At 35.9% G+C, this 27,948-nt stretch overlaps 1 protein-coding gene across 2 annotated transcripts; it reads right to left on the reverse strand.

The window, feature by feature from the left end:
* Positions 1-2,305: 2,305 nt before the first annotated feature.
* Positions 2,306-26,224, reverse strand: LOC101898966 (frizzled-4). 2 transcript variants are annotated; one of them, XM_005187786.4, is made up of 3 exons: positions 24,634-26,224; positions 3,420-3,682; positions 2,306-3,363 (listed from the first exon to the last, which is right to left on the reverse strand). In XM_005187786.4, exons 1-3 carry the CDS (start codon positions 25,593-25,595, stop codon positions 2,603-2,605), a joined length of 1,986 nt encoding a protein of 661 aa, XP_005187843.2. In that variant the 5' UTR covers positions 25,596-26,224; the 3' UTR covers positions 2,306-2,602. The 2 variants fall into 2 exon arrangements, with proteins under 2 accessions (XP_005187843.2, XP_019893851.2); XM_020038292.2 differs by lacking the exon at positions 24,634-26,224 and adding an exon at positions 3,832-3,960.
* Positions 26,225-27,948: the final 1,724 nt, after the last annotated feature.

Here is a 27,948-nt window from a genome sequence, read left to right on the forward strand (position 1 = left end):
AGGAAACCGCAATCTTTTGAAGTTGAGTGGCATTTCTGTAATTTTTGTTGCAATTGGAGTTCGAGGTAGTAACATACTTCCCCGTAATAATCGTATCCTCAATTAAATTGTGTAGATTTTTACTGTTCGTCTAATACCATTGCAAAGGCGTTGTGGGTCAATGCTTCTTAATAAAATCATATCCCAATCAGAAACGACTTCAATATAATTTGACAACATTTACTTTTACCCCAAATTCCGTGACACCTTCCATATTTCATTGAAATTGGAGGTACATCCGTGTTTGGTGCATCAAAAATGTAAAATCGACCGAGGATATATATGGGAGCTATATCCAAATCTTAACCGATTTCTAATTAATTCGACAAATTTATTATTGTAACCAAATTCCGCCACACATTCTGAATTTCTTTGGAATTTGGTGTATTTATTTTCCGATCAAATCCCGTCATTCATTCCAAATTTCATTGGAATCGAACATACATATCGTGTTTGGAGCATCATATAAACGAAATCGGTCGAAAATATATATGGGAGCTATATCCAAATCTGAACCGATTTGAATATAATATGACAAACTTATTTTTGTAACAAATTTAGTCACTCATTCGAATTTCATTGGATTCAGACATATGTATCGTGTTTGGTGTATCAAATATGTGAAATCGGTCGAAAATATGTATGGGAGCTATATCCAAATCTGAACCGATTCCAATATAATTTGACAAATTTATTTCCTGATCAAATCCGCCACACATTCCAAATTTCATTGGAATCGAACATAGATATGTTGTTTTGTGCATCAAATAAACGAAATCGATCGAAAAAAAATATATATGGGAGCTATATCCAAATCTGTACCAATTTCAATATAATTGGCAAACAAATTTTGTAGAAAAATTCCATCATTCCAAATTTGGAGACTGTATCTGTAATCGATCAAGAGATATGTGCATATAAAATCTAAATTGTTGGGAGTTAACTCCGATTCTGATGCTAGATTTACAGTTCCAAGTGGAATATCAAAAATTTATATAGCCTATGTTAGTTTCAGCGATGGAAATTTGGAAATTTTCCGGAAAATCTGTGCAGCAGCAACATTTTCCTCTTTTATCGATATAGATGTTAATTATATTTATTTCATCTTTCACCGATTAATTTATATATATTTTTGACTTGTTCTCAATTTTATTGGACCTATTTATTTTCTCAATTTAATAAATTCTGCCTCTTTCATGATAGTAATTATCTGTGCCTGAAAATGGTACTTAGGATAGAGTAACCTATGATGTAATTAATAAAAGAGATAAGAGTAGCATGCAATATCTACGATTGTAAATGTATTGAGAGAGGAAATGTGAGTAGGATGACCATCGTTTCAAATAACGCATATTCCAAGCCTAATCATCCAAATTTTTGTTAGTAGCACCTCCTAAGATATGCTTTCAGTTGACACCTTATTAGTTTAATATTCTAAAATGAGCGTACAATTCATTATGTTAGACTTTTAGGCGTTGTGAGAACATTGTTATGGTCTGCCATTGCATCTGACAGGTTCTCGATGGGTATGTTAGACTGAGTAAGTTTTGGTGCATTTTTTTGCTTCTTTATCTATTTTATACATTTTTTTAACTTTAAATTCATGAAAATTAAACTGCACTGCTACTGAGATCACAATGCAAAAAGTTTGACTTTTCATTGAACTTGTGTGTAATTTTGAATATTTTATTGAAATCGGTAAATCGTTTACAAACAAGAAAAAAGCACCAGTCCAAGATGACTTCCCTGCGGAATACCCGATGATATTAAAAAACTAGATTGACAACCCTCAATTAAATAAGATGCTATCTATTAAATAAGATGCTATCTATTAAATAAGATGCTATCCACGACAATAATTAATTACTGATGACCATATGATTTGCTTTATATAATAAAAATTGGTGATTGACATGATCAAATGCTTTACTGAAATCTGTATAGATGGTATCAGTTTGTATACCATTAATGAATCCCTTAACAACTATGATATGTTGGTAAAGATATAAAATGGGCTCGACTTTATGAGAGACAATAAGATAATATTGACTCTTTTGCTTACCTTACCAGACATTACGTTTAATTGTGTTGTCCTTTTTGCTTTGTCAATGTTCTTTAACTTAAATCTATTTTGTTTAACCCATTCGGACACTGGATGTTCGCTCTCCCTGCGTTATGTGGAGGTGCCGATCTCGGTCAGCAGCGGCTGGTAATGTGGAAAAAAATGCATTCGTTCAGTTCAGTGAGATGGCACAATACTTCGGAATAAAATTTATATAATTGATTTCAAATTTATTAAAATAAATATTTCTTATAACTAATGGCACATTTCTTAAAACTAATATGGGTAAGTACACTTGCCCTAGAACTAAAAATATAATTAGTTAGTGTGTTTATATAGAATAAACTTATTGTAATGCCATTCTTAATGAACATAATTGGTTGTTTCCATAAACTTTTATACGTGATATAGTTAGCACTAGAATTATTTTAGTTATAGGCAATACATTGATGCATATCACAGACTTATCCAATATAACAATTGATTCCCATTATTTAATCGCTAAAGAATCGTCTCATCTCGGTACATGGTAAAAGTATGTGCTGTCTTTTTATCTGGTAAATTAATTGGGAAATGGCTTGATTGCTTTTGAACAGATTTGCTTCGGCCAACGGAGAAATTTGGGGGATGTTTCAACATTATTGCACTACCTTGATGTTGATCCACATTGGACGATTTGTTTTTAGATTGTCGTACAGATTGATAGGAAACAGTACTATACGTTTTGCCAGATAAACGACAGCTAACATTATTTGTGGTATGTACAGAATTGTGCAATGGCGGGATGGGCATAGTTTTTGCATTACTATGTTTAGTCATATGCCCTTTGTACATTGACGACAATTTAGGCACTAATATCCACGAGGATGTAATTATTGCCAGCAACAATTCCATAAAAGCTCTTGATAGAAAGGGCCACATTGGTGTTTCGTTATTTAGACTTGAAAAACTCCTATCTAGTGTTATATATGGTGATTCGCTTAGCCACACATCGATATTAGCGAACTCGTATATTACCGCCAGAAGGAGTAATGCGCAAGGAAAACAGTATATAAAAAGAAATGATCCGGATACGCTATATTTCAATTGCAGCAATATTCTCAAGTGCGTGGAATTTGAATTGCTTGCTATTTCTTTATTTCGCCGGTGGACTAAGAATCCCGAGGCCAAATTCATAGATCCGAAAATCCAATAACAGAATAGTGGTGTAGCTACTAGAATTTGCAAACCTTTGTCCGATTGATTACCAACAAAACATGCTCCTGGGGAATAAAGTAACATTATGCAAATTTTAGCAATGGGTTCAATAATCACTTACCTAAAAGCTCATCAGCATCTATAATTCGTGCAACAATAACAGCGGCGGTTTGAAAAGCCGGTAAACCCCAAGCCAAGAACCTAGCTAAGTTACTGGTGACAATGCTTTTGCTTACTTTGTTCAAATTGGCGCGATACGCTTTAACTTGGCTATTTACTGCAATGGGATTGGTATATCCATTTCCATCTGGGGAAATTTGGTTCATCGAATCTGGACTATTACGACGAACATCCCGGTGCCATCCCAATGACAAAATTGCCCACCTGGTAATAAGGGATGAGAAAGATATATATTTGTATTGATCATTTTTAATTTCATTGTAAATTTTTAATTATAAAGCATGTTTTTGATATTAAATGCGGATGTGCCACTGCACTTGACTCATTCTCTATTCATTGTACGACCCTTATACCATGTTTTCATTAATATTTGAGCGTCCTTGATTTGAACTAAGTTGTCTGTATTCACAATTACGTTCACGAATAAACGCGTTCATACGGTATACTTAGCAATTCATTGTAACGTGATTACTTTTTTCAATTCATTCATTATTTTTATTAGTAATTTGAACGAATGCATGAAATACGCACTAATATGAAAAGAAGATATTGTATTTTTATTGTTTTTCTCCCAAAAAAATATTGCATTATTAATTTTACATTCCTGTTTTTTTTAATTTCAATGTTTCAATTTTTTATTATTCAGTAGAAACCATGGTAGAATAATACAGGTAACAGCAAGTATTTTTGTACAACAATCGTAATAACAACCACATACAAATTTGTTTTTGTACGTAATACAAGTGTCAGAGTTTAATGTCCAATTTTATGTCAAAACAGGGTATACCCAAGGTACATTAAAATCAAGGTAGGGCTATGATACCATATGAAAATATTAAAATTCGAGTGTTTTCAAAATGTTTATTGCAACGTATGCATCTACAAAATCTACAGTTTTATAGCGAAATAAACCTTTACCAATAAATAGAACATGATTTTGAAAAGAAATTTTTATCTTTCATTCAGATTTCGTTTTTATAGTAATTCTGACATTACCCATGCTATACCCATGGTACAATGAAGAAAAGGTAGGCCAACTTTAAAAAAAATGGCAAGTATAGAGGTCTACCTGTTTGGCTTGTAATGTCAGAATTAGTATCAAAACAATAAAAAATGAAACAACTTGTTGCATTTATTTTGAATAAATAATTGAAAACCGCGAAAACTGAATGAAAAGTCAACACTTCTTTTCAAAACCAGGTTCTATATATCTCTAAAGGATTATCTCGCTACAAAAACTCTAGATTTTGTCGATGCATACGATGAAATAAACATTTTGAAAAGATCCGAATTTGAATCTTTTCTGAACAATTTTTTTGTTATTGAAAAGAAAACACATACATAAACAAATAAAGATGACATATTATGACCTTTCATTCAGTTTTTTTTTATTTTTCGAACGTTCCCACGCCTCACATTCCCACCCCTGCCGACCGAGGGGGCGACCTCCCTTTACGGAGGGATCGCGTACACATCATGATCCGCATCATAATGGGAATTCAGTAGGAAATTGAAAACCAGCTACAGAATCTAATTCATCAGCTAGTTTGTCAAATAATAAAACATGTATGTTAATTGTTTAAAAATAAAATTATTCTAGATTTAATAACTTCTAAACTCATACAATAATCTACATTACAATACACAGAATTAAAGTCAACACACATTTTATTAAGAGGTTCGCCCATTGAATAATTCGTGCGGTGAAAATCAGTATATAATAATTGGTAGTATCTACTAGATCTAAAAGGAACATTAATTCTAATAGATGAGATTAGGAAATCTGAAGGTATATAACCATTTAATATTTTTAGTACAATCATGGAGTTCAACATAATACGTCTGCTTTTAAGTGTAGGCAATCTAATTAATTTTAGCCTGCTAGCATAAGAAGGCAAAACAAAATCACTATTCCAATGTAAACCTCGTAAGGCAAATAGCAGAAATTGTTTTTGCACGGATTCTATTTTATCTGAATATATTGCATATTGAGGATCCCATACAACAGAACTATATTCCAATATAGGTCTAACAAGAGAAGTAAATAATTGTTTTGTTATATATGGATCAGAAAATTCTTTGGCCCACCGTTTAACAAAACCTAAAACACCATTTGCTTTATTTACCATTGTTATTACATGGCTATTAAAATTTAATTTTGGATCCATCAAGAGGCCTAGATCGACAAATGAATCTACAGTTGATAATGAATGACCGTCAATATTATATTGTAATATCAGAGAAGAAGATCTGGAGAAGCATATATGCTTACATTTGCTTAAATTTAACGCCATACAATTTAACTTGCACCATTTAAAAAGGCTATCTAAATCGTTTTGAAGTAAACTGGCTCGTTTATCACAATTATGGGAAATGAATAATTTAACATCATCTGCGTACATTAACAATTTCGAGTAATTTATGGAATTAGGTAAATCGTTGATAAATAAAAGAAAGAGGACCGGTCCAAGGTGACTTCCTTGCGGAACACCCGATGGAACGTTAATCGTTTTGGATAGATACCCTTCAAACAAAACTAGTTGTGATCTATTTTTTAAGTAAGATGATATCCATTTGACTAAGTTTGTATTGAAACCCATATAATTTATTTTATATATTAGGAGTTCATGGTTAACCCTATCAAAAGCTTTACTAAAATCAGTATAAATTGTATCAGTTTGTTTACGCTGAACAAATCCTTTTATTACTGTTGACGTAAATTGTATAAGATTTGTTGTAGTTGAAAGACCACTACGAAAACCATGCTGATATGGACTCAATATAGATTGAATTTTCTGTGAAATTACTGCAGTAATTAATTTTTTAAACAATTTTGGTATTGCACTTAATTTTGCAATTCGTCTATAATTTGACACATTAGTAAGACTACCAGACTTATGTAAAGGTATAATATAAGATTTTTTCCAGAAAGTAGGAAAGTGACCAAATTTCAGTGAATAATTAAACAATATAGTTAACGGAAGTGCTAATGTTTCTGAACAATATTTAAGAATTATATTAGGTATGCCATCCGGTCCTGGACATTTAATCGATTTTAAACTACGCAGACTATTGTACACATCCTGACGTTGTAGAAAAGGCATACAAATTTGATCAGCCTGTGACAACTTATAAGGATACGAATCTTTAATTTGGCAAGATGTACTGGAATAGGTTGTGGCAAAAAAATCTGCGAAACATTCAGCAATATCTGTGCCTGTGACAAATTCTTTATTGTTATATTTCAATACTGAGGGCTTTGAGGAAACTTTTCGTTTTAGATTAACAAAATCATAAAAAGATGTAGGATTGGATTTAAAATTATTTTTAATCTTGTCTAGGTAAAGATTATACAGTCTACGAGACTCTAAAGTATATTTAGATCTAGCAACAGAGTAATTAGTGTAGTCTATTGTTAAGCCTGATTTTTTACTACTGCCCCATTGAGAGTGGTGAGCGTTTGCATCACATCCAATGATGAGTCCGCCTTTTCCACCCAGTACTGAGACCAGCTCCTCTACCACTTGGCCTGGTGGGTCGGGGTGCTCGAAGGGAAGGTACAGGGAGACGAGGAATAGTGTTTTGCCCGTCCTAGTCTCCAGTCTGACCGCCGTGGCGTCTCCTCCGCTGAAATTGTTAAGGAAGATTAAGTTTAAGTTTTTCTTTGCGACGATACACGTTCTAACCTTTTCCCCATTGGAGGTGGCATAGGTGATGTACCGCTCACTCCCTAGCCCAGTTACCTTATTCTTAAAAATGTAAGGTTCCTGGACCAGGGCTATGTCAACTTCAAGCTTGGAGAGGGATAGGAGAAGCTCAGCCCCAGCTGCCTTGCAGTGATGCAGGTTAATCTGCATAATGCTAAGCAGCTGTGGCTTCGTTTCTCCTACTGCGACGACGTTAGACGGAACCGAATCCATCCTGTGCCGAAGTGCAACTTCCCTCCACGAGCCTGAAGGTATTCCTGGCCAGCAGTATCAACAGAGACCTTTATGACCAGGCCCCCTCCCTCCGTACTTGAGCCAACTAAGCGCCAGCCGTCCGTGCAGAGATTGGGATTCTGCTTCCCCAATATTATCAGCACGCGTGCCGGGTCCACAGAGGGCGGCGGCACCCATGCTGTTAAAATCCTCCTGCAGGGGATATCCTTCAGGGATACAGCAGCAAGTGCACTTCCATCCCAAAGTTCCTGAAGGCCAGCTACTGCGGTCACGAGGAAGTTCTTTGACTCCTCATTTTCGCAGCAGATGACCTTCACTCCCTTGTAGACGGTTGCACTGCCAAACTGTAACTTGGAAGGATCCTCCCCCAGGAAAACCTGCTCCCTCAGACGGTCCTCAATGAGAAGCCACCGACTTTCACTGATTTTGCCTTCCGGCTCAGCTCGGTCGATGACCGCTACACGGAGATTGTCCGGGTACAGGGTTTGGGAGTGTTTCCTCTTTCTTGATGGCTGGCTTGAAGGTTGTGGGTTGGTGGTAGCAGGCTTCGCATTAGCAGACCTAGGGTCCACTAAGGCTGCTTGCACCGGCCTTGCCACTACCTCCCCACCTGCTACAGTTGCTGGCGTAGAAGCCGCAGTTGGCGGAGGAGGAAGTTTGCCCGTTAACGGTTTCTTTGCCTCGGGATGTGGTTCCTCCGTTGACCGTCCTCTCTTCATCGTTACCCGAGAAGAGGATTTGGCCTCCTTTGGTTCCACTGGGGCAGAATTTCCGTTAGGGGCGTCCTTCCTTTTGTTCCTCCGTTTTCCTGAGTTAGAAGTGGTGGGGGCTACACTTGATTCCGTTGGTGGTGCAACAGCCGAAGCTGTCTTTCCACCGCCGGGAGAGGTGTTGCCCTTCACCCCAGCCCCACTAGTTGGCTTATCCTCAGACGGATTTACCTTGTTAGTGGGGGCTGTAAAGAGAGAGGCAAGGTCCTTTTCGAGTGTACATTTAGGCACTTCCGGATGGTTCTTCTCGAACTTCCTTATTGCCTTCATGTTCACCCTAATCAGGGCTTTTTCCCTCTCTGTAATTTGTAAGGGTTCGCGACCGATGAAGCTCTTACAGTACCTCACCGACCGTTTGTAACCCTTCCTTATATTTACCTCCTTCGATCCGGAGGCATCGCGGTTGGTTGGAACTTCAGTGTCCCTTTCCACGACGCCATCCTCGATCCGGAGGTTGGTCGCATCGGTAGATACCGATGTAACCCCTTCCACAAGAGTTGACCCCCCCATGGCAGCAGATTGAGTGCTCTCTATAGTTTTTGTAGCTGTCTCACCCCTCAAAGATGAGGGTATGACGGTGACGTCAAGTTCCTCATCGGAGAGGGGTGAGTCATTCCCAAAACCGGAGGGCACACTCTCTTGGCTGAGCCTTAGAGTGGTCTTCTCTAGAAGGGCGGACAGCTGTTCACTCTGTCGCTGTATGCTTTCACATACTACGTCTCTGTACGTTTCCAGAGTCACGTCCCCGCCCGAAGTTAAAATCTTGTCCATGGCCATGTCCTGGGTCGACACCTCCGAAGAGGTGGTTGATTGGTTGTCGGTTAGTGTTTGTGTTTTTGTTGTTGCTTTTTATTTAGTTATTTTCTCCATAGGTTATCGGGACATTGGAGGTGACGAGGTCCGCCATGACATAGCCTCCATATCATGGTAAGGACTTGGCAGCTAAGCCTGTTACTCGTCGAGGCGCCCAGGTATCGACGAGGCAACCGTTCTAATACAGTCGGTACCCTGACTGCAAACCTTGGAATACTGATGGGCACGGTTTACGTAACACCCCAGCATTAGGGGGTCCGTTGCGGTGGACCAGGCCGTTGACTGGATAGTTTAGGGGCGCCAGTGCCGCCTCGTCGAGACCAGGGATCACGGGCACTCGGGTATTTAGTCCGAGACTCTCCCCCTAGAAACCGCTGAGCTGTCCGCGACTGCTTATTTGATTCGCAGCTACCCGATATATCTACCGGGCGTCCCACTATCCGCAACCCGTGGACGCGTCCGGTAGCACTCAGCTATGCTTCCGCGAACGGCGGAAGCATAGCTGAGTGCTTCCAGTTTAAATCTATTTAAAATATCATAAAATTTATCAATTACATATTCTAAATCTTTATGGCTGTTACACAGGCACACAGAAGCCCAATTTACGGAGGAAATGAGGGTATTAAATTTTCGAAAATTAGTTTTTTTGTAATTAAGGACAGTTTTAAATGAGTCGGACTGACTTTCTTCAATTACATAACTGTGAGTCATGGATATAAATAAAGTTGGATGGTATATATCTTCAGGAGTGCATATTGGTGGAATTCTGAATATATCAAAATTCTGTGTTATATTTACAAACGCCAAATCAAGAATTTTACCGAGGGAATTTTTCACACTGTTTATTTGATAAAGATTTAAGTCACACAAACTATTTATAACATCAAATGTATACTGGGTACTGTTCATTTCGGATGGCAAAGGAATCAAAGCTTCAGAATCTGGCATTGGAAGCCACCTAATGGAGGGCATATTAAAATCACCAAGGATCAGAATGCGATCGGAATCTTTCATTTTTTCAGTGATTAAATTTATTGCTGATAAAGGCTGATTATAAATGTCAATATAAGAGCAAGTTACAAACAATTTAGATATGCCCAATTCAATGGAAACACCAACAAATTCTATATCAAGAAAATCATTTAGATCAATTAAATTAGTGGTATATTTGGTATCAACTGCAATAAGGACGCCACCACCTTTTTTACAAACACGATCTTTTCTAAATATTTGATATTTTGAACATAAAATTTCACTATTAAATATAGCGGTATTTTTATCGCGGTTTTCAATTATTTATTCAAAATAAATGCAACAAGTTGTTTGATTTTTTTTGGGCGAAAAGGATACAATCCAAAAAAATCGTGTAAAAATGAAAGATTTCAAAATTTTCATTTTGACTTTTGAAATGTACAATAGTAATGTTTTATTTTGCATGATTTTTTCCATTTTGACTTAAGATTTTCGAATGTACATTTGTTGTGTTTTTTGTTTGAATTCTAATTTGATGTGTAGTCTTTTTGGGGAGTATAAAGCGACACCAATTATGGGGTGGAGAACCAGAATAGATGATATCAAAATAATTTAACGCGGTAAAACCAAAGTTGAAGGATAACTTCTTTTTCAACGTCGCTAAAAAATAAAAAAAATCCTATCGTAATGCAAAAATTCTAAAATTGGAAAAATAGGGAAAATTGTTTCAATGGAATCGAATTTAAAAATAATAGTAAGGCCTAACATCGTAAGGTTCTTTAAACATTTTACCATCGAACAAGTTAATTTTTCTGGCAATTTTATATAATGTACAATTTTTTCTTTTTAGCTTTTCATATTAAATTCAATCTTTCTTTTTGTGAACAAAATAAAGAATTATTTTCACCATATAAAAGAATATTAGTTAATATGCTTATAACTCAAGAACGTTTTGACAATTTCGAAATGATATCTTGGGAAAAAATGTAAATTCGGTCGGGCCGATCTTTGAATACAATCCACCATTTGGTACAAATGGGGCAATTTTCAAAAAAATAAAACCCGTTAAAAATTCTGTTAAAATTGACGATGTGGACCTGCATAGGCAAAAATCATCAAAATACCGAATATAATGAGGTATTACGGGGGTTATAAAACGTGTATCTGCACAGACAATTGTCAAGTGATCGATTGAAGTCTGTTGGTTTCCGTATACTCAAATGAAATACAACGACCGTTTTTATATTAAATTAAGAATTCACAAACGTTTATTAAAATCAATTATACGAGCTTAAACTAGTACGCCTTGTCAGGTTGGCTTCGTATCTTCAACTTTTTTTACATTTTTAAAAATTCAGGGTTGTATCCGGGTTGCATGTAATCGTATATTTTCACATGTATGCAACAAAAGGTATCTACTACTACTTTTAACTTGACAACTCGGCCTTTCCTGACCTGAAGTCGTCCTCGGCTTCATCTTCGCTTGAAACATCCAATTCGGGGGAACATTCACACCATTTCTTCAACTTGTCGGAACTGAATACGGAACAGAATTTCCTATTCGTGATGTTTATTCCAGGAATGTCCTCTATCAGGTACCTGTCGTTGCCCAATACTCGTGCTATTATGTATGGACCTTTGTATTTAGGTTCTAACTTCCGGGATTCACCTGTCGCTGGTGGTTCATTCTGTATAAGGATCAAGTCACCTTCCACATACAATTTCGGATTCGAATGCTTGCTGTCAAATCTTTTCTTCCATCGTTCTCGTTCGCTTTTGATGTTTTCTGCGGCCATGATACGTTTTTCGTTGATGGAAATTTCTTCGTTTTGTACATCATCTTGTACAGCTGCTAACAATCGGTTTTGTATTAAGTCGGTGGGCTTGTAATCGAAAATCAACTCATTCGGACTGTAACCTGTTGTCGAATTTTTGGTTGAATTGATTGACCATTGTAAAACGTGAAGTGCCGAGTCCCAATCCTTCGGTTCTTCAGTGGTAGTTCGTAAATAAGACAGGATAAGTTGATTGACCCTCTCAACTTGTCCATTGGCTCTTGGTGTACGAACGGCATTCTTAATGTGTTGAATATTGTTTCGATCGCAATATTCCTCAAACATTTTTGACGTAAAAGCTGTCCCACGGTCCGAAATTATTCTTCGAGGTAAACCAAAGTATCCACTAACCTCATTTAAAACGTTGATGACGGGCAATGTCTTCGTATTCCTTACAGCTTTAATAACCACAAATTTCGTAAAGGAATCGGCGATTGCCACTATATGTGTATGACCATGCTTGCTTCTTATAAACGGTCCCAAGTGATCAATATGTACTTGCCTAAATGGTAGCGGTTCGACATTACTAAAATGTAGAGCTCCTTCGTGTTTACCACCTTTTGCCTTGTTGTAGCAACACTCTACACACGCTGCAATGTACTCCTTCATATATTTCCTCATGCGGGGGAACCAAAACGTTTGTTCGACTCGTGAGAGGCTTTTCTCCAACCCGTAATGGCCAATATCATCATGACAGTATTTAGCTATGCGCCATCGTATAGCCTTCGGTATGACCAATCGTAGTCCATTTTTCGTTTTCCGGTATAGTCGATGTTTTTCCAATAAGTATTCAGATTTTATCTGTTTCTCTTGCTCAGATTTCAATTCATTTCGCAGTACTCTCATAATATTCTTTATGTGGTCGTCGTTTAGCTGCATCGTGAGAATCCAATCATCGCTATCAATATTCATTATGAACCCTGCTGGTTCAATCTCCGTCTGTGGCTGATCCGGTGAACGGCTGAGAGCATCAACGTGAGCCATACGTGACCCTTGTCGGTGTACATACTCACAATCAAATTCAAGTAATTTCATCAGCCATCGTGCTACTCGAGGTTGTAATTCCTTCGTTGTCTTCACATTAGTAATTGCGGCACAATCAGTGACGATTCGGAATGGCTTTCCAAGTAAATATATACGGAAACGCTGCACCGTTTCAACCACAGCTAAAACTTCCAGCTCGTAACTGTGATATTTCGATTCCGTTTCAGAACAGTGGCGGCTAAAATAAAACACTGGTTGCCAATTACCATTACCATCGGACTGTAATAACACTCCTGCTAATCCGAGACTGCTAGCGTCCGTGTGCACCTCGTGATCTGCTTTCATATCGTAGATTGCTAAAACTGGTTCACTACACAAAATTTGGATTAAACTTCTGAATGCGTTTTCATGGTGTACGTCCCAACGAAATTTATTCTCTTCGCTCTTTCGTGTCAACATCGCAAGAGGTTTCGTAATGGCTGCATAATCCTTTACAAATTTTCGGAAGAAGTTAGTTAGGCCAAGGAATCGTCGTACTTCTGTTACATTCGTTGGTACCTTAAAATTTCTAATCGCTTTTACTTTTTCTTCTCCAGGTAAAATTCCGTCACGTGTAACTATGTGTCCCAAATAAGAAATCTTTTCGGCTAGGAACGAACATTTCGCCAATCGTAACGTGAGACCACATTTCTTAAGGATATCCAAAAATCTTTTTATTCGGTCCAGACCTTCATCGACTGTTTTACTGGGAATTATGACGTCATCCAGATACGCTAAAACTTCTCCTGGTTTCATAAAGCTTATAACTCGGTTCATCGTTGCCTGAAAAACTGCAGGTGCGTTTACCAAACCAAATGGCATCCGGTTGAATTCATAATGACCATCTGAAGTCACGAAAGCTGTGAACTTTTTCGATTCTTCCTCTACTTCAATTTGGTGGTAACCCATACGTAAGTCGAGTGTGGTGAAATAACGATTTCCGGCGAGTTGTGCAATCTGTTCATCCAGTACAGGCATAGGATGCGCTATACGTACGGTTATTCGATTCAACTGTCTATAATCTATACATAAACGGTGTTCACCATTTCTCTTCTCGACCAAAACAATTCCCGATGCATACGGAGAATTCGATTTCCTTATGATTTCGTTATCCAGTAAGTCTTTCACAATATTTGCCACAATAGGACGTTTGGCAAATGCTAGTCGATATGGCTTGCATCGTATTGGTTCTGGAGTAGTAACTTCGATTTCCATCTTCACTAAGTTACACTTACCCAATTCGCTTGACTTTTCTGAAAAACATTGTCGGTTTTCTTGAATGTTCAACTGCAACTTCTTATGCTCTTCAGATGTTAAGCCTTCGTTGATACTAATCGCATTTACGTTTTGCATCCAACACTCATCTCCTTCAATAATGGTGCGTCGACCTTTTTGGCATAAAACATCTCGACCTAAAAGAACATCATTCGGGATCATAGAATTTTCCACAACATAAAGGTTCACGTCGTAACTCGTCTCATCAATGTCAATTGGCACTTTAACCACCTTTGTGCACTCGTATTTGCCACCAGCAAAGCCATTTAAAACCATACTGCAATTTTCCGTTTCGCCAATTATCATTGCAAAACTTCGTCTGATCAGACTCCGATCACTTCCCGAATCAATAAATGCCTCAAACTCCTTGTCCTTTACTTTGACACGTTTACATAGTATTTCGTTGGACTTTACGCTGTCCCTTATATTGTTGACATTTGTGTTCAGGGTTTTTGTTGGACATTCACTTGCACCGTGTGAAGTCCGTTTGCATATCGTACATCTATTCTTCTTCTGTGGATCTGGGCAGTCTACGGCTTTGTGACCAGTATTACCACAATTAAAACATTTGAATTTATTCACTCTTTCATCGCTTTTCCTTTCTGGGGCAGTTCTATTTTCATTGCTACGTTTCGTCTTATTCGATATCGGGTTCAGCACTCTTCTTACCTCGTTATAACTACAGTATGCGTTGATGTCACTCAAAAGTTGATTACAGGTAATATACTCGTTAGATATTTTCTGCTTCAATCCTTGATCATTAATTCCGTTGACTATATGCCGTGCTATGGATGATTCATTTATATTGCCCCGTTTTCCAATAGCATACATTCTGTAATAATATTCCTGCGGCGTTTCGTCGAACTGCCGTTTTGTCTGTGCCATTCTAATGTGTACATCGGCTGCATTTACATTTTGAGGGAAATCTAAAAGAAATTTGTTAACAAACTGAGGCCAAGACAGAAATACCTCTTGCAGTGAGTCAACCCAATACTTGGCTGGGCCAGCCATTTTCTGTTGCACTGCAAATATAACTGATGCGTCGTCCCAGTTATAAGCTGTCTTCAATAATTCCACACGTCGCACGAATTGTGAAGGATTAATCGATTCTTCAGATGACGGATTAAACTCTGGCAAAAGTTGAATTATTTCCTTAACGTTCCCAAAGGGGTTGTGCTGAACATAACGTTGTGAAGGCTGCATAACTATTTCTGACTGCGGCGGCGCTGAATAGACACTTGTTGCAACTATCGGCGGTTGTAGATATGCGTTGTAGGGCTGCGTTGATTGAACATATCCATTGTTCGGCTGCGTGAACACTCCTGTCGGTGTTGCTGTTGTAAAATTCGAATGTGTCGTTATATGTGTTGGTACGTTGTAGCATGACGTCGCTACATTTTGCGTTGTATTTCGTGGAAGTTGAGCATGTCCGTGCAATGAAGGTGTAAACGTTGGTAAACCAGCAGAAGCACACGTGTGGACCGTTGGAATTGTTGACGTAGTCTGAAATGCACCAAAAGAAGTATTCGTTTGAACATACGATGGAATCGAACGTGATTCCGGTAATATTGTCACAACGTTTGCCACGTTTGGCAAGCTAGGCCGTGTGCCTTGCAGGGACATATTACCATCCGGTGTCGAAAACGTGTTCAAAGGGGATGATGCGTTGTTCGGCTCAAATTCTGATTGTCCACGTTGCTCCATAGATGAACGCAATTCAGTTACCATATCTTCCAAATGCGAAATTCGCTCCTGCATATCATGAGGAGATGCGAATCCGTGCAGCTCGCTTTCGTTGTTGACTTCAAGTCGTTCGATCAATTGCTTTTTGTTACCACTTTGAGAAACACCAATTTCTCTGCATTTCGCTTGCAACTGCTTAACCGTGCATTTGTGCAAATTCTCCATATTTCTTGTTGGTAGACGCTTCTTCCAATAAGACTTGTCGTATCCCACTTCTGAGAAAAATGTCAAGTGATCGATTGAAGTCTGTTGGTTTCCGTATACTCAAATGAAATACAACGACCGTTTTTATATTAAATTAAGAATTCACAAACGTTTATTAAAATCAATTATACGAGCTTAAACTAGTACGCCTTGTCAGGTTGGCTTCGTATCTTCAACTTTTTTTACATTTTTAAAAATTCAGGGTTGTATCCGGGTTGCATGTAATCGTATATTTTCACATGTATGCAACAAAAGGTATCTACTACTACTTTTAACTTGACACAATTTTCTGTCATAGACTGTAGTATCAATTACGAACTTCAATTGCCAAATTTTAAACAATTCCGGTAAATAATGTCCCTAAAATCGTCAAAATACCGCATATCGGGAGGTACCGTTATATGGGCTATACGAAGACGTGGACCTACATGCAGACTTAATACACATTTGAGTAAATTTTCGTTCGGAAGCTAGAGTGATTTCTACAGACCGACGGACATTGCTAGATCGACAAAAAATTTTAGGCTGATCAGGAAGGAATATACTTTGTGGGGTCTAAAATGTATATTTCGAGGTGTTACAAACGGAATGACAAACTTAATATACCCTCCATACTATGGTGGAGGGTATAAAAATTCGTCAAAAAATACCAATAGAAATATGAATGAACAAAATTTTTTTGGCGTGACATTTTTCAATTTAACAACCTTTATAGAAGTGTAATTTTTTGTTTTGAATTCAGAATTACTAATGAAATAGTGTGCAATACCATGTTAAATGGCGATCTTTCGAGTCTAAAATTGCCATTTAGCTTTCGACTGGAAGAGTACATTTAAACAAACAAAAATGACCAAGCGTTATGGGGCTCATTTCAAAACGTGGACCTGATCAAAATGCAAAATTCATTGGGACTTAATCGCTTTTGTAGGTCATGATATGGGTCATAACCCCGGATAAGGGTACAACCCGTGTTTCAAGTATATTTTACTTTTTTACCATATTTCATACTAATTTCGGGAAATGTTGGTAATTTGGGAAGAAACCAACCTTGCAAAACTGATCACGTTTTGTATAACCATCATATGATTTAAGCTATCTTCGTGGTCTTGGCTACTTATTTATTTTTTTTATGGCCCTTATTTGGCATCTTTGTTTCTAAGGGAGTAGAAAACCTCTTAGCATAAAATTTTCGGAGTAGGGCACATCTTGGTTTTGACCAGATGGTAGAGCACCATCTCCACGTAGGCATTTATTTAAGTATAGTCCCCACATTATGTGTACATCCAATTCCACTTTCCTAACCACTATTGCATTTTGTATCCTATTGAATTTGCAATCCTCAAGAGAAATTTGGTTGGGAACTCAGATGTGGGATGTACGTCTATATGAAATAAACTCCGAAATGTCAAATTGGGACTCATTCAGTCAGAAATTGTGGCAGGAACATGACAACAATTACAAATATTAGAAAGAAACAGGGGCCGAACATTTGTTTAATCGTCAAATATTTATTTCTATTTAAAATTTATTTAGAGTAATTAAGTATAATAAAAATTGTGTCGCTTACATAAGTCAGATCTGTGATTTATTATGTTTTAAAATAAGCATTAAAGACTAAAATTACGGGCCGGCAACGCGGACCGGGCCAGCTAGTAAAAGTTATAAAACAAAAGCTTCAACAGTTTTAATGATTTTAAGCCAAACAATCGTTAACCAAAAGTATATGCAACAAGTAAGCAAAGGCTACAGTCGAGCGGGGCCGACCGTTGAATACCCTACAACACTATAATAAACGATACAGTTTATATAGGCAAGATACTCGAAAGAATTCCACAAGATATTGTGACAAATAATAAAAGAAAACCATCAGGTTTCGTTCACTAATTTTCGAATAAAAGCAACTTAAACTAATTTGCTCATTTCCAATTTATTGGTAGATGTTGCACTTAAATGGTCTTCCTACATCTGGAACCAATATTTCCCAAAGACCTATAATCTCTCAGAAGTGGCAAAAGATTAACATTTATTATTGGTTTTTGACTGAAACGCATCTATATGAGATACAGACATTTGACTACATTCTTCAACGAAATCAGCGTTAAAAAAATAGTCAGAAGTGCGTCTTTCCCGTATTTGTGAATTCTCCAAAAAGTCACTAGAATGGACATTTTCGTATTTTGTCTACAAAAGTTGGCAAACTCCTTTACACATTGAATATTTTTGGATGGCCATCCAAAACTGCTTGGCTTTTGCAATGTCCGGTAACCCCCATTCAAATGTGCGTGAGGATCGGGCGATAATTACGACCTGCTGACAATTTTGCAGTTTTTTGGTCCATTTCAACCCCTAAATATATGGCGATAATCTCCAAAAAGAGTAGACCCTCATCTTATCCCCATGCAAAATTTCGTAAGGATCGGGCCATAAATGCGATCTGTATATGATATCTTGATATCCTAACTACTTAGTTTTGTTAGCTGTAGAAATATTACCAAATGTTTAATTCAAAATGAAAATATGCCAAAAATATGACAAAATGGAAAAAATATGAGAAAATATTACAAAATCAATATTTTCATCCTTAGAGAGATATTTGTATGCGTTTTAAGACGTTTTTCCTTTCCTGCCAAGAGGCCATTCTGAATTAATGAGAACTGTCGAAATCAGTTCAGCCGTTCTCGACATATGTATATGAGATCTTTCAAGCATATCTTCTTTGATAGACATATATATCGCATATATTTGCTATATATTCGATTTTTTGGATCTTAACATCAATGTAAAGATCAGAAGTAACCTTGTCATGGCTTTGTGATTTCGCCAGGATTTAAAATATTCGCGGTTTAATGAAAAATTTTGAATTTTTTCAACAAAAAAGATATGGTCTATTTTACCCGCTAAATATTATCCGATGAGCACCCAAATTGAAAGGCTTCTTCCCCGCCCTAAACTCTAGCTACATGCGAAATTCCGCGTCGATTGGTCTATAATTGCGACCTGTATAGCTACTGCAAAATCCGACATTTTTTCAGTATTTGGTCCATTTCAACCCCTAAACATTTGGCGATCATCTCCAAAAGCAATAGGGTTCTATTCTGACCTTAGCCCCACCCCCATTCTAAATTTCGTGAAGATCGGGCCATAATTGCGACCTGTAGAGTGATTACAAATTGACATGGACTGACGGACAGACGGACGGACGAACATACATAGCTAGATCGACTCAGCTCGGCGAGATAGGAAGATCCATATATACTTTCCTATGTGGGAAATCAATATTTCGTGGTGTTACATAATTTTTGGCCCAATCAAACTTATAATATCCCCAACACATAGTGTTGTAGGGTATAACAATATGAGTTATTATTATTGTTTTTTTTTTTTGTTTTTTGGTCTGTTCACAAACTGCAAAATTTAAGCATGTTCCCTGAAAATCTTAATTATGTACAAACATTGTGTAAATGTTTTTGTTTTTTATTTTGAGAGCTCCCGGAAATATTATTCATTTCGGTACTATTGTCTTATTCCCAGGTATCGCCGTTTTCGAAAACCTTTCGATATAGCAACAATGTGGATACTTAATACTTGTCGAGCCCCTGGTGAGACATTTTATTTGACATACTATCTTATGCCATGCTATTGTACTTTCCGCGTATTGAGACAATTTTTAAAACATTTGACATTACATTATTTTTATTAAATAAACTAGCAAAAATTTGCAATATATTGTCATGTTCCCGTACCTTTTTAATGGTTATAAATACTATATGTACACACTGAGAGATCTGGTTTGCTAGAAAGAACTGAAACAGAAAACTAATAAAACTGTCAAAATTAGTCTACTAATCTACTAGTTTTGCAATTTTTTCGATACAATTTAACAAAAAAAAAAAAAAAATTGAATTTCTCATTAAGCGTATAATTGAGACCTGAATATGACAGTCCAATAAATTTCGAATTTAATTAAAACGAATCACTATGTTAACATGTCAGTGCAGCACAGTAAATGTTTATTGTATTATTGTTGTTTTTTGTCCTACACCCACCATCATAACATAATTATTAGACGGTGTCAGTGTCAAATTCCATCCGACATTTTGTGTTTAGGTTTCCATATTTGGTATAAGTCAAGCACATATTTTTTGTTAAAATAAAATTTCACTACAGTGCAATGTGAAGAACTTTTCCATGGTAATAGACAAAATCATTATTATACCTTATAAGACAGCAACGTCGATAGTGCGAATAATAAATAGAAAGAATAAGCAACACCATGGTACAATAATGAAAAGGTAGGCTAAATTGGCAAAATTTTGCAAGTAAAGAGACTGACCTGTATGGATTGTCATGTCAGAATTACTATCATAACAGATGCTAAAAGTCGTTTTGTATCAAATTGACAAAACAACTTGTTGAATTGATTTTTAATAAACAAACAACACGCGAAAATTGATTTAAGGTCAACATTTCTTTTCAAAATCATCTTCTATATTTCTCTAAAGATTGATTTACTACATAAAGTGTAAATTTTGTCCATACATACATTTTAATATATATTTGGATTACAACTGAATTTTAATCTTTTTTACTATATTCTATGTAAATTAACTAAATTATTGAAAAGAACACACACACACGTAACTTAATTTGACATGTTAAGAAAGGCAAATAAAAAATTGAAATCGATTTGTAACAGTGCCCTACCTAGATTTCATTGTACCATGAGCGACACCGCATTATATTGTCGTATATTTTGTTTTCTAAACTTCCAAATTTTAGAATATCTTATAAATGTGTATATTTTGATTTCTATTTCAAAGGGATGTTGAGTTTTCTAGGTTTCCTAGCGATACATTGAGTTGTTGCAAATTTTGTCAAATTAAACGTTGAGAGGAAGGATATAAAAGTCTTTAAACCCTGTCTTACCCCTGGTTTACCATTCTTTTCCACTAATAAATAGACAGAATAATGGGATTAAGCTTTGCAAAAACAAAATACTCGGGTAACCCGAACAAAAATGCCAACACTGTTCTAAAATTTTTAAAAATATTTTTTTCTGCATGTTGTATTTTATACACCAACTAGCTGACCCTGTCCGCGTTGCCGGCCCGTAGTTTTAGTCTATTATGCATATTTGTCAAAGCATAATTATTCAAAGATATGACTGTTATAAGTGTTCATGTACTGGTCGATTAATTTTTAGTTTTTAGTCAAATGAGCAGTAATTTGGAATTTACTGTATTTTTTACACCTCATAATTGAGGGCTGAATGATTTAAGAATAGCCAAAGTTAATTACTTTTTTAAACCCATTAACACCTCAGATTGTGCATTAGAGTTCTCATAAGTCCGCCAAAAGGTGGACTTGTGGGGGTACTATTACATGGAGAAAATTCTAAAATTTGAAGATATGTTGAAATTTTTGTGTACGATTTTCAAAACCCCACCCCCCCCCCCCCCCCCCCCAAATACACATTTTTAGCCAAATCCTTTGAAATAAGGTAAAATCAGGAAGTACCTTCATATGGGCACTACTGCGAAACATCGACCTACATTGAAAACTTTCTTCACCCCTTATAATCCAAGATGACAAATAGAGGCCAAATCGAAAATATAGCAGAACAACATAGCATGTCAAACTGAAAAAAAATCACGTGATTTAAATAAATAAAAATAATTTTATCCATCTCATAATTGAGGGCAGACTGATTTCAGGATAATCAAATATAATTACTATTTTACTCCAATTACCGTAAGATGAGAACTAATTTTATTTGTCATTTAAATTGTAAATTGGAGACGCCATAAAGTCCATATTTTTCATCATAGTATAATTCAATGACGATTCAACAAATATTCGGTCCCGTGCTACTTTCTTATATTTATAACTAGCTGGCCCGGTCCGCGTTGCCGGCCCGTAGTTTTTGTTTATTATGCATATTTTTAAAAGAATAATTATTCACAGATATGACTGATGTAAGTGTTTGCGTACTGGTCGATTAAAAGTGTTTTAAAATATCTGTACCCATTTATAAGCCGTGGACTTCAATATTTAAACCGTGTGCTTCAAATGTGTGGATGTGCTATACAAATCTATTAAAAAGTATATATGAATCTTATCCCCATGTAAGGGATCAAATTAATTTTTAGTATGGTAAAAATCGTAGCAAAATTTTACAGTCAAATGAGAAGCAATTTGGAATTTACTGTATTTTGTACACCTCATAATTGAGGGCTAAATGATTTAAGAATAGGCAAAGTTAATTACTTTTTTAACCCCATTAGCACCTTAGATTGTGCATTAGAGTCCTCATAAGTCCCCCTAACCATGTCGGTCTGTTTGTCCGCCAAAAGGTGGACTTGAGGGTATACTATTGCATGGAGAAAATTCTAAAATTTGTGAATATGTTGACATTTTTGTGTAAGATTTTCACCCCCCGAATACACATTTTTAGCCAAATCCTTTGAAATATGGTAAAATCAGGAGGTACCTTTATATGGGCACTACTCCGAAACATCGACCTACTTTGAAAACTTTCTTCTACCCCTTATAATCCAAAATGGCAAATAGAGGCCAACTCAAAATTATAGGTATTTCACACCCATTACCGTAAGATGGGAATTTTTTTATTTTCCATTTAAATTGTAAATTGGAGACCCCATAAAGTCCATATTTTTCATCATAGTATAATTCAATGTCGATTCAACAAATATTCAGTCCCGTACTACTTTCTTATATTTGTAATTTGTTCATGTTCCCACAATTTATTTCATATAGATGTACATTCCAAATCTACGTTCCCAACCAATATTCTCTTGGGAGTTACAAATTCAATAGAATACAAAATTTTCCTTTCTGACCACACATTAGGTGTGAAAGTGGACTTGGGGATACTCCAATGTGGAGACTTTACTTAAATAATTCCTATGTGGCAATTATCTGTATGATGGTTCCCTTCCCCAGGGTAGCATAACAAAATTTTTTAGCCAAATCAATTGATGAATGTGTTCAAGACCAATATGGGCCCTACTCTAAAAATTTCAAATTTTATGCGAAGAGGTTCTGTACCCCCTTAGACACAAAGATGCCTAATAAGGGCCAAAAAATAAAAAGGGACTAAGACCCCAAAATAGCTTGAATCATACGATGGTTATATAAATATAAAATCGGGTTGTACCCTTATCCGTGAGTTATGATCTATATCATGACCTGCAAAAGCGATTTAAGGTATCTTGAATGTTTGGGAAGTCCCAAAGTCCCATTCGCTCTACTATTTTTGGTATTTTCCTGATTGTACTCCCAAAGAATTTTGCATTTTGAGCTCTCATTGGACGGATTATTGTCACATAAAAAAGGTATGTTCACGCTTTGAGATGAGGCCCATTAGGCTTTTTCGGTCATTTTGATTATTTAAATGTGTTCGCATCTTCCAGCTGAACCACGATATAGGCCCTGGAGTTGAAAGGTAGATGTCAGTTTACATTCTATTTCGCACTTATTTTGGTGAAAAATTGTATAGTGAAAAATTATTCTTCATTTTGTTCACAAAAAATCAACTGAATTCAATATGATAATACAAATTGAAAAAAAAAATTGACAAAAAAAGAATAACAAATTGTAAAAATATTCAACTTGTTAGCCGATTTTTTACAGCAAATGTTTAAAGGTCCTTACAAAGTTTGTCAATAGAATGTACTATTATTTTAAAAATCGATTCCATTGAAAAAAAAATTTTTTTTCGATTTTTTCCCGATTTCAGAATTTGTGCAATGAGATCTCTTTTTCGTGAGTTTTTAGCGATTTTGAAAAAGTAATTATCTTTTAACTTTGGTGTGACCGCGTTTAATTATTTCGATATCCTCTATTCCGTTTCGCCACCGCATAATTCGGTACTACACTTCCATGTAACCCGCCATCAATTTCAGTTCTCAAGAAATCAAGTCAATTAAATAAATTGGTATTAATATTCGAATTCAAAAATAAAATATAAAAAACACTACAAATGTACATTAGAAAAAAGTAAGTCAAAATGGAAAAAAATCATGCAAAATAAAACATTACTATTGTACAATTCAAAAGTCAAAATGAAAATGTTAATATATCACATTTTTACGCGATTTTTTTGGATATTATCCTTTTCGGAAAAGAGACAATTCCGAATTTGTTTGAATCGTGAAAATCTGTCCAGCGGTTCTTAAGTTATAAGCGTAGTAACTAACACAACTTCCTTTTATATATATAGATTTCCAAATATGTACAATTTTGTAATGTAATGAATGTAATGAAAGTGAAAACATATTTTTTTTGTTCAGAGTCTTGTACAAATAAATCCTACACTAGCATCGCTTACAATATTATTTGTATTTGTTGTAGTTTTGCTTCTACCATCCAATAAATTTTTAATTTTTAATATGAATCGCTCTATGGCAGAATGTCTTAATTTCACAGTTACATAGTTACATTTGAATGCCTTAATACCATAGTTACACCAAATGAATTGAAATGCAATCAGAAAAAACCATTGTTTTACCAAAAAAAGTTTTTAAAATACCTTTATTTGGGTGCATAACTTTACTCACCATGCTGCCGCAGCCATCCCAAAGTAATACCGCAGAAGAAATGTTGCAGCACAAGGCCCATTAGATAACCCATCAACTAGCAATAAAGAAACATTCGGCAACTGTGGATCATATCCACACGATGTAGCATTACGCCCAGCCACAAAACGCACTGTCCATCCTATTACAACCATAATGTGACACCACATCAAAGGCCTCAACACCTGTGTATTTTTTGCGTCATTTGTTTTGGTTGTTTCGGTATCAGAAACCAAAATGCATAAAACCGTTAAGAGACCAAGACCCAGTGCTACATATGTCCAAGTACTGGTCCAAATTTCGGCAATATGTTTATCATTGGCATTGAATAAAATACTTGCTTCGCATAAAGGCGCACAGCGCCAAGATCGAGGCAATTTTACATACAGTTTTGAATGTCCGGGACATTCTAAAGTGGGAATTGTTGTTACCATTGTCTGGTGAGGTGGAGATTTTACAGGCGTAAGAGATTCTCCTATTGGTAATGTTTCCGCTGACTCTCCGGGGCCTTCCATACACATAGTTTCTTGATTATTTTGTTTTGGAAATCTGTTACAATCCAATGCTGGAGGCCAGAGGTATCCAAATCCTTGAAGAACGGGGTCGCAGCGAGAGCGAACACTTTCGCAAAGGCTTCTGCATGGTCCGATTGGTACTGGCGTTTGTAAAGTGCACATTGGCACATAAGTGGCGCAGAGGAATAGCTTCAACTGTGTACTACATACATACTCAATTAGAGGGGCGAATGATTGTAACGTGTATTCGGCATCGTTCTGGACTTCATTGCCAGCCAAGTTTGGCATTGAAGTTTCATTATAACCAATGTTTCGACACAGTTCAATACGTATTGGTTCACACTGGCGTACACCGAATTCGTTTACTGCCATCGTCAGGTGGACTCCGATCGCGAACAAAATTATTGCACTCACTGTACATTTGCTCATATTTATATTTGCCTTTGTGCGACTTTTTCCACTAAAAAAAATCTGGTATTAACTACTCAGCATAGTAATTCGATCAACATGTTGCATGAACTCCGATTAGATACTAAATGCCCAAAACAAGTTATCAAAAGCTACAACTATCCTTCTCGTGCTCAGTAAGGGTAACTGGTTTAGCTAACGATGTTCTGAATCTTCCAAAATGTCTGCTATTGAATACACACCAAACTGATTATTTGTGTCTTGTTACCTCGTTAGCGGGTAGTCGTATCCACTTTCATGTGGAGCTTATGCCGAAAGCAAACTGCTTGTTAAGGTATATCTCTTTAATAACGCACACATTTACAATCTTCTTCAAGGTAGATACAATTCAATTTCTAGCCACAGGTATCAACTGGACAAACAAGCTCGCAACCCACTAATGGTGTGTATGTAGGTTTTGCAATAATATTGTACTGGCCACCATTGATGAAATAATATTATAATTTAAACAGTATCTTTTCGTTGTCTTCTGTTTCTTTAACATTTAGAATATCCCAAATGTTTATGCTGTGGAATTTGTTTATGTTATCGTCTATTTTTGGAATTTATGAGGGATCTAGGGACAACTGAGTCGATTTTCGACTACTCGAGAGAGTTGTCAAATTTCAAAACATTTAAAGTTGCCATCGTCTTATGTTTAATGAGATCGACATGTTGCCAACCATTTTGTGCTTATTAATATCATGTTTAGACAAACATTGTTCGCATTTCTCTTTGTTCGGTAATTTTAAATAAAACACATTCGATTTTTTCTATGTGCATAAAAAACTAATGCATTTAGTGATGAATTCTTTTAATAAAAATATTTATAAAAAATACCAAAAACTCGGACTATTTTCTTTATAGATTAATTTTTTCTCAAGGAGACGAAATGGGTGAATAAAGAACCCGTATTTAACATTCGAAAAAGAGTGGTAGGAAAAAATATACACGAATATTTATGATTGCTGTGTTCCAGAACGTGGAAGAATGTACTAGTTTTGCAATTTTTTTCGATATCATAAAGGAAAAATCGGTGAATGAAATAAAAAGTTCTGGAACAGACCTGATTTAATAGTACAATTAAAACAGGTAGAAAAAATTGTATTTATGAGGAAGTACTATCCCGGTGTGGCAGAACATTGAATATTTAGTTCCGAGCACATATAACGATACCCATCAATATTCGATATTTTAATAATCTTAGTCACATTTACCCACATAATTGTTTCATATTTGATATTTTAGAAGATTTGATAGATGACAATCCTTAAAGTATAAAATTGTCTATAGAGGTCCCGTTTAGGTATGGCCCATATAACGGCCTCACTCACTTTATGATGTTCGATAAGTTTAACTGCATTATCTAAACGGTCTTACTGGTATATGGAGTTTAAAGTGGAACACGTTTGAATTCAGATACTTTTATATAAAAATGTGTCCTTTATCCTAAGGTGAAGGTTACAAAATAAAAAATTGACAATAAAGGGGCATAAAATAAAAAAATTGTAATTGTATGATCGCATGAGATTACCTTGGGAATTGTACCATGGGTTGAGTCATACATATAAAAAATCAAGGTAGGTCAACTCTAATATTTTATTTTTTTAAATTAACATTTGTGTGTAAGATTTTTTCAATCGTATAAAAGTTGTTTAAAAAATATTTAAATTTGGATTAGAAAATTTGTATCACAACTCTTGTATGAAAAAATCTACCCTTTTGTGGCAAAATAGTGAGTTTAAAAATAACTACACCTTTTTAAGATGTAATTCGAAAAATTTTATTTGAAATTTGAAAAATGCTTTCCATTTGTTATTCGTATCGTTTTAATTGTAATTCGATTTTTTTTGTCACACTCCATTTTAATTTTGAATGATTTCATTTGTAATTCGATTTTCTCAATTTTTAATTCGAATTTTATTTGATTTTTTTTTTTTTTTACATATTTAGTTTAACCGTCTAATCGTCTCGTGGACTACAGTAATAGTCTTATCGATTTCTTCACAGAAGCGGCAAAATCCGAAAACTACCACTTTAATGAAAATCGTTATATGGGGACTATAAGAAGACGTGGACCTGCATACGAATTTTTTGCCATAAGTTGTAGTACCCATTAAAATCTTTCAATACGACATTTGAAGCGATTCCGGTGTATAATGTTGCTGGAGGTACAGTTATATGGGGGCTTTACGAAGACGTAGACCTGCATACAAAATTTTTGGTAACCATATATATATATATATATATATATATATATATATATATATATATATATATATATATATATATATATATATATATATATACTAGCTGGCCCGGTCCGCGTTGCCGG

Source organism: Musca domestica, unplaced genomic scaffold (assembly GCF_030504385.1).
Source record: "Musca domestica strain aabys unplaced genomic scaffold, Musca_domestica.polishedcontigs.V.1.1 43, whole genome shotgun sequence".
NCBI classification, from domain to species: domain Eukaryota; kingdom Metazoa; phylum Arthropoda; class Insecta; order Diptera; family Muscidae; genus Musca; species Musca domestica.

Bases quoted from the DNA above. Each gene is read 5' to 3' on its own strand.
- LOC101898966 (XM_005187786.4), bottom strand. From the start codon at position 25,595: ATGAGCAAATGTACAGTGAGTGCAATAATTTTGTTCGCGATCGGAGTC. The intron at 3,683-24,633 runs GTGAGTAAAGTT...CCTTATTACCAG, and splicing joins GGGATGGCTGCGGCAGCATG to GTGGGCAATTTTGTCATTGG. The intron at 3,364-3,419 runs GTAAGTGATTAT...TTTATTCCCCAG, and splicing joins AGATGCTGATGAGCTTTTAG to GAGCATGTTTTGTTGGTAAT.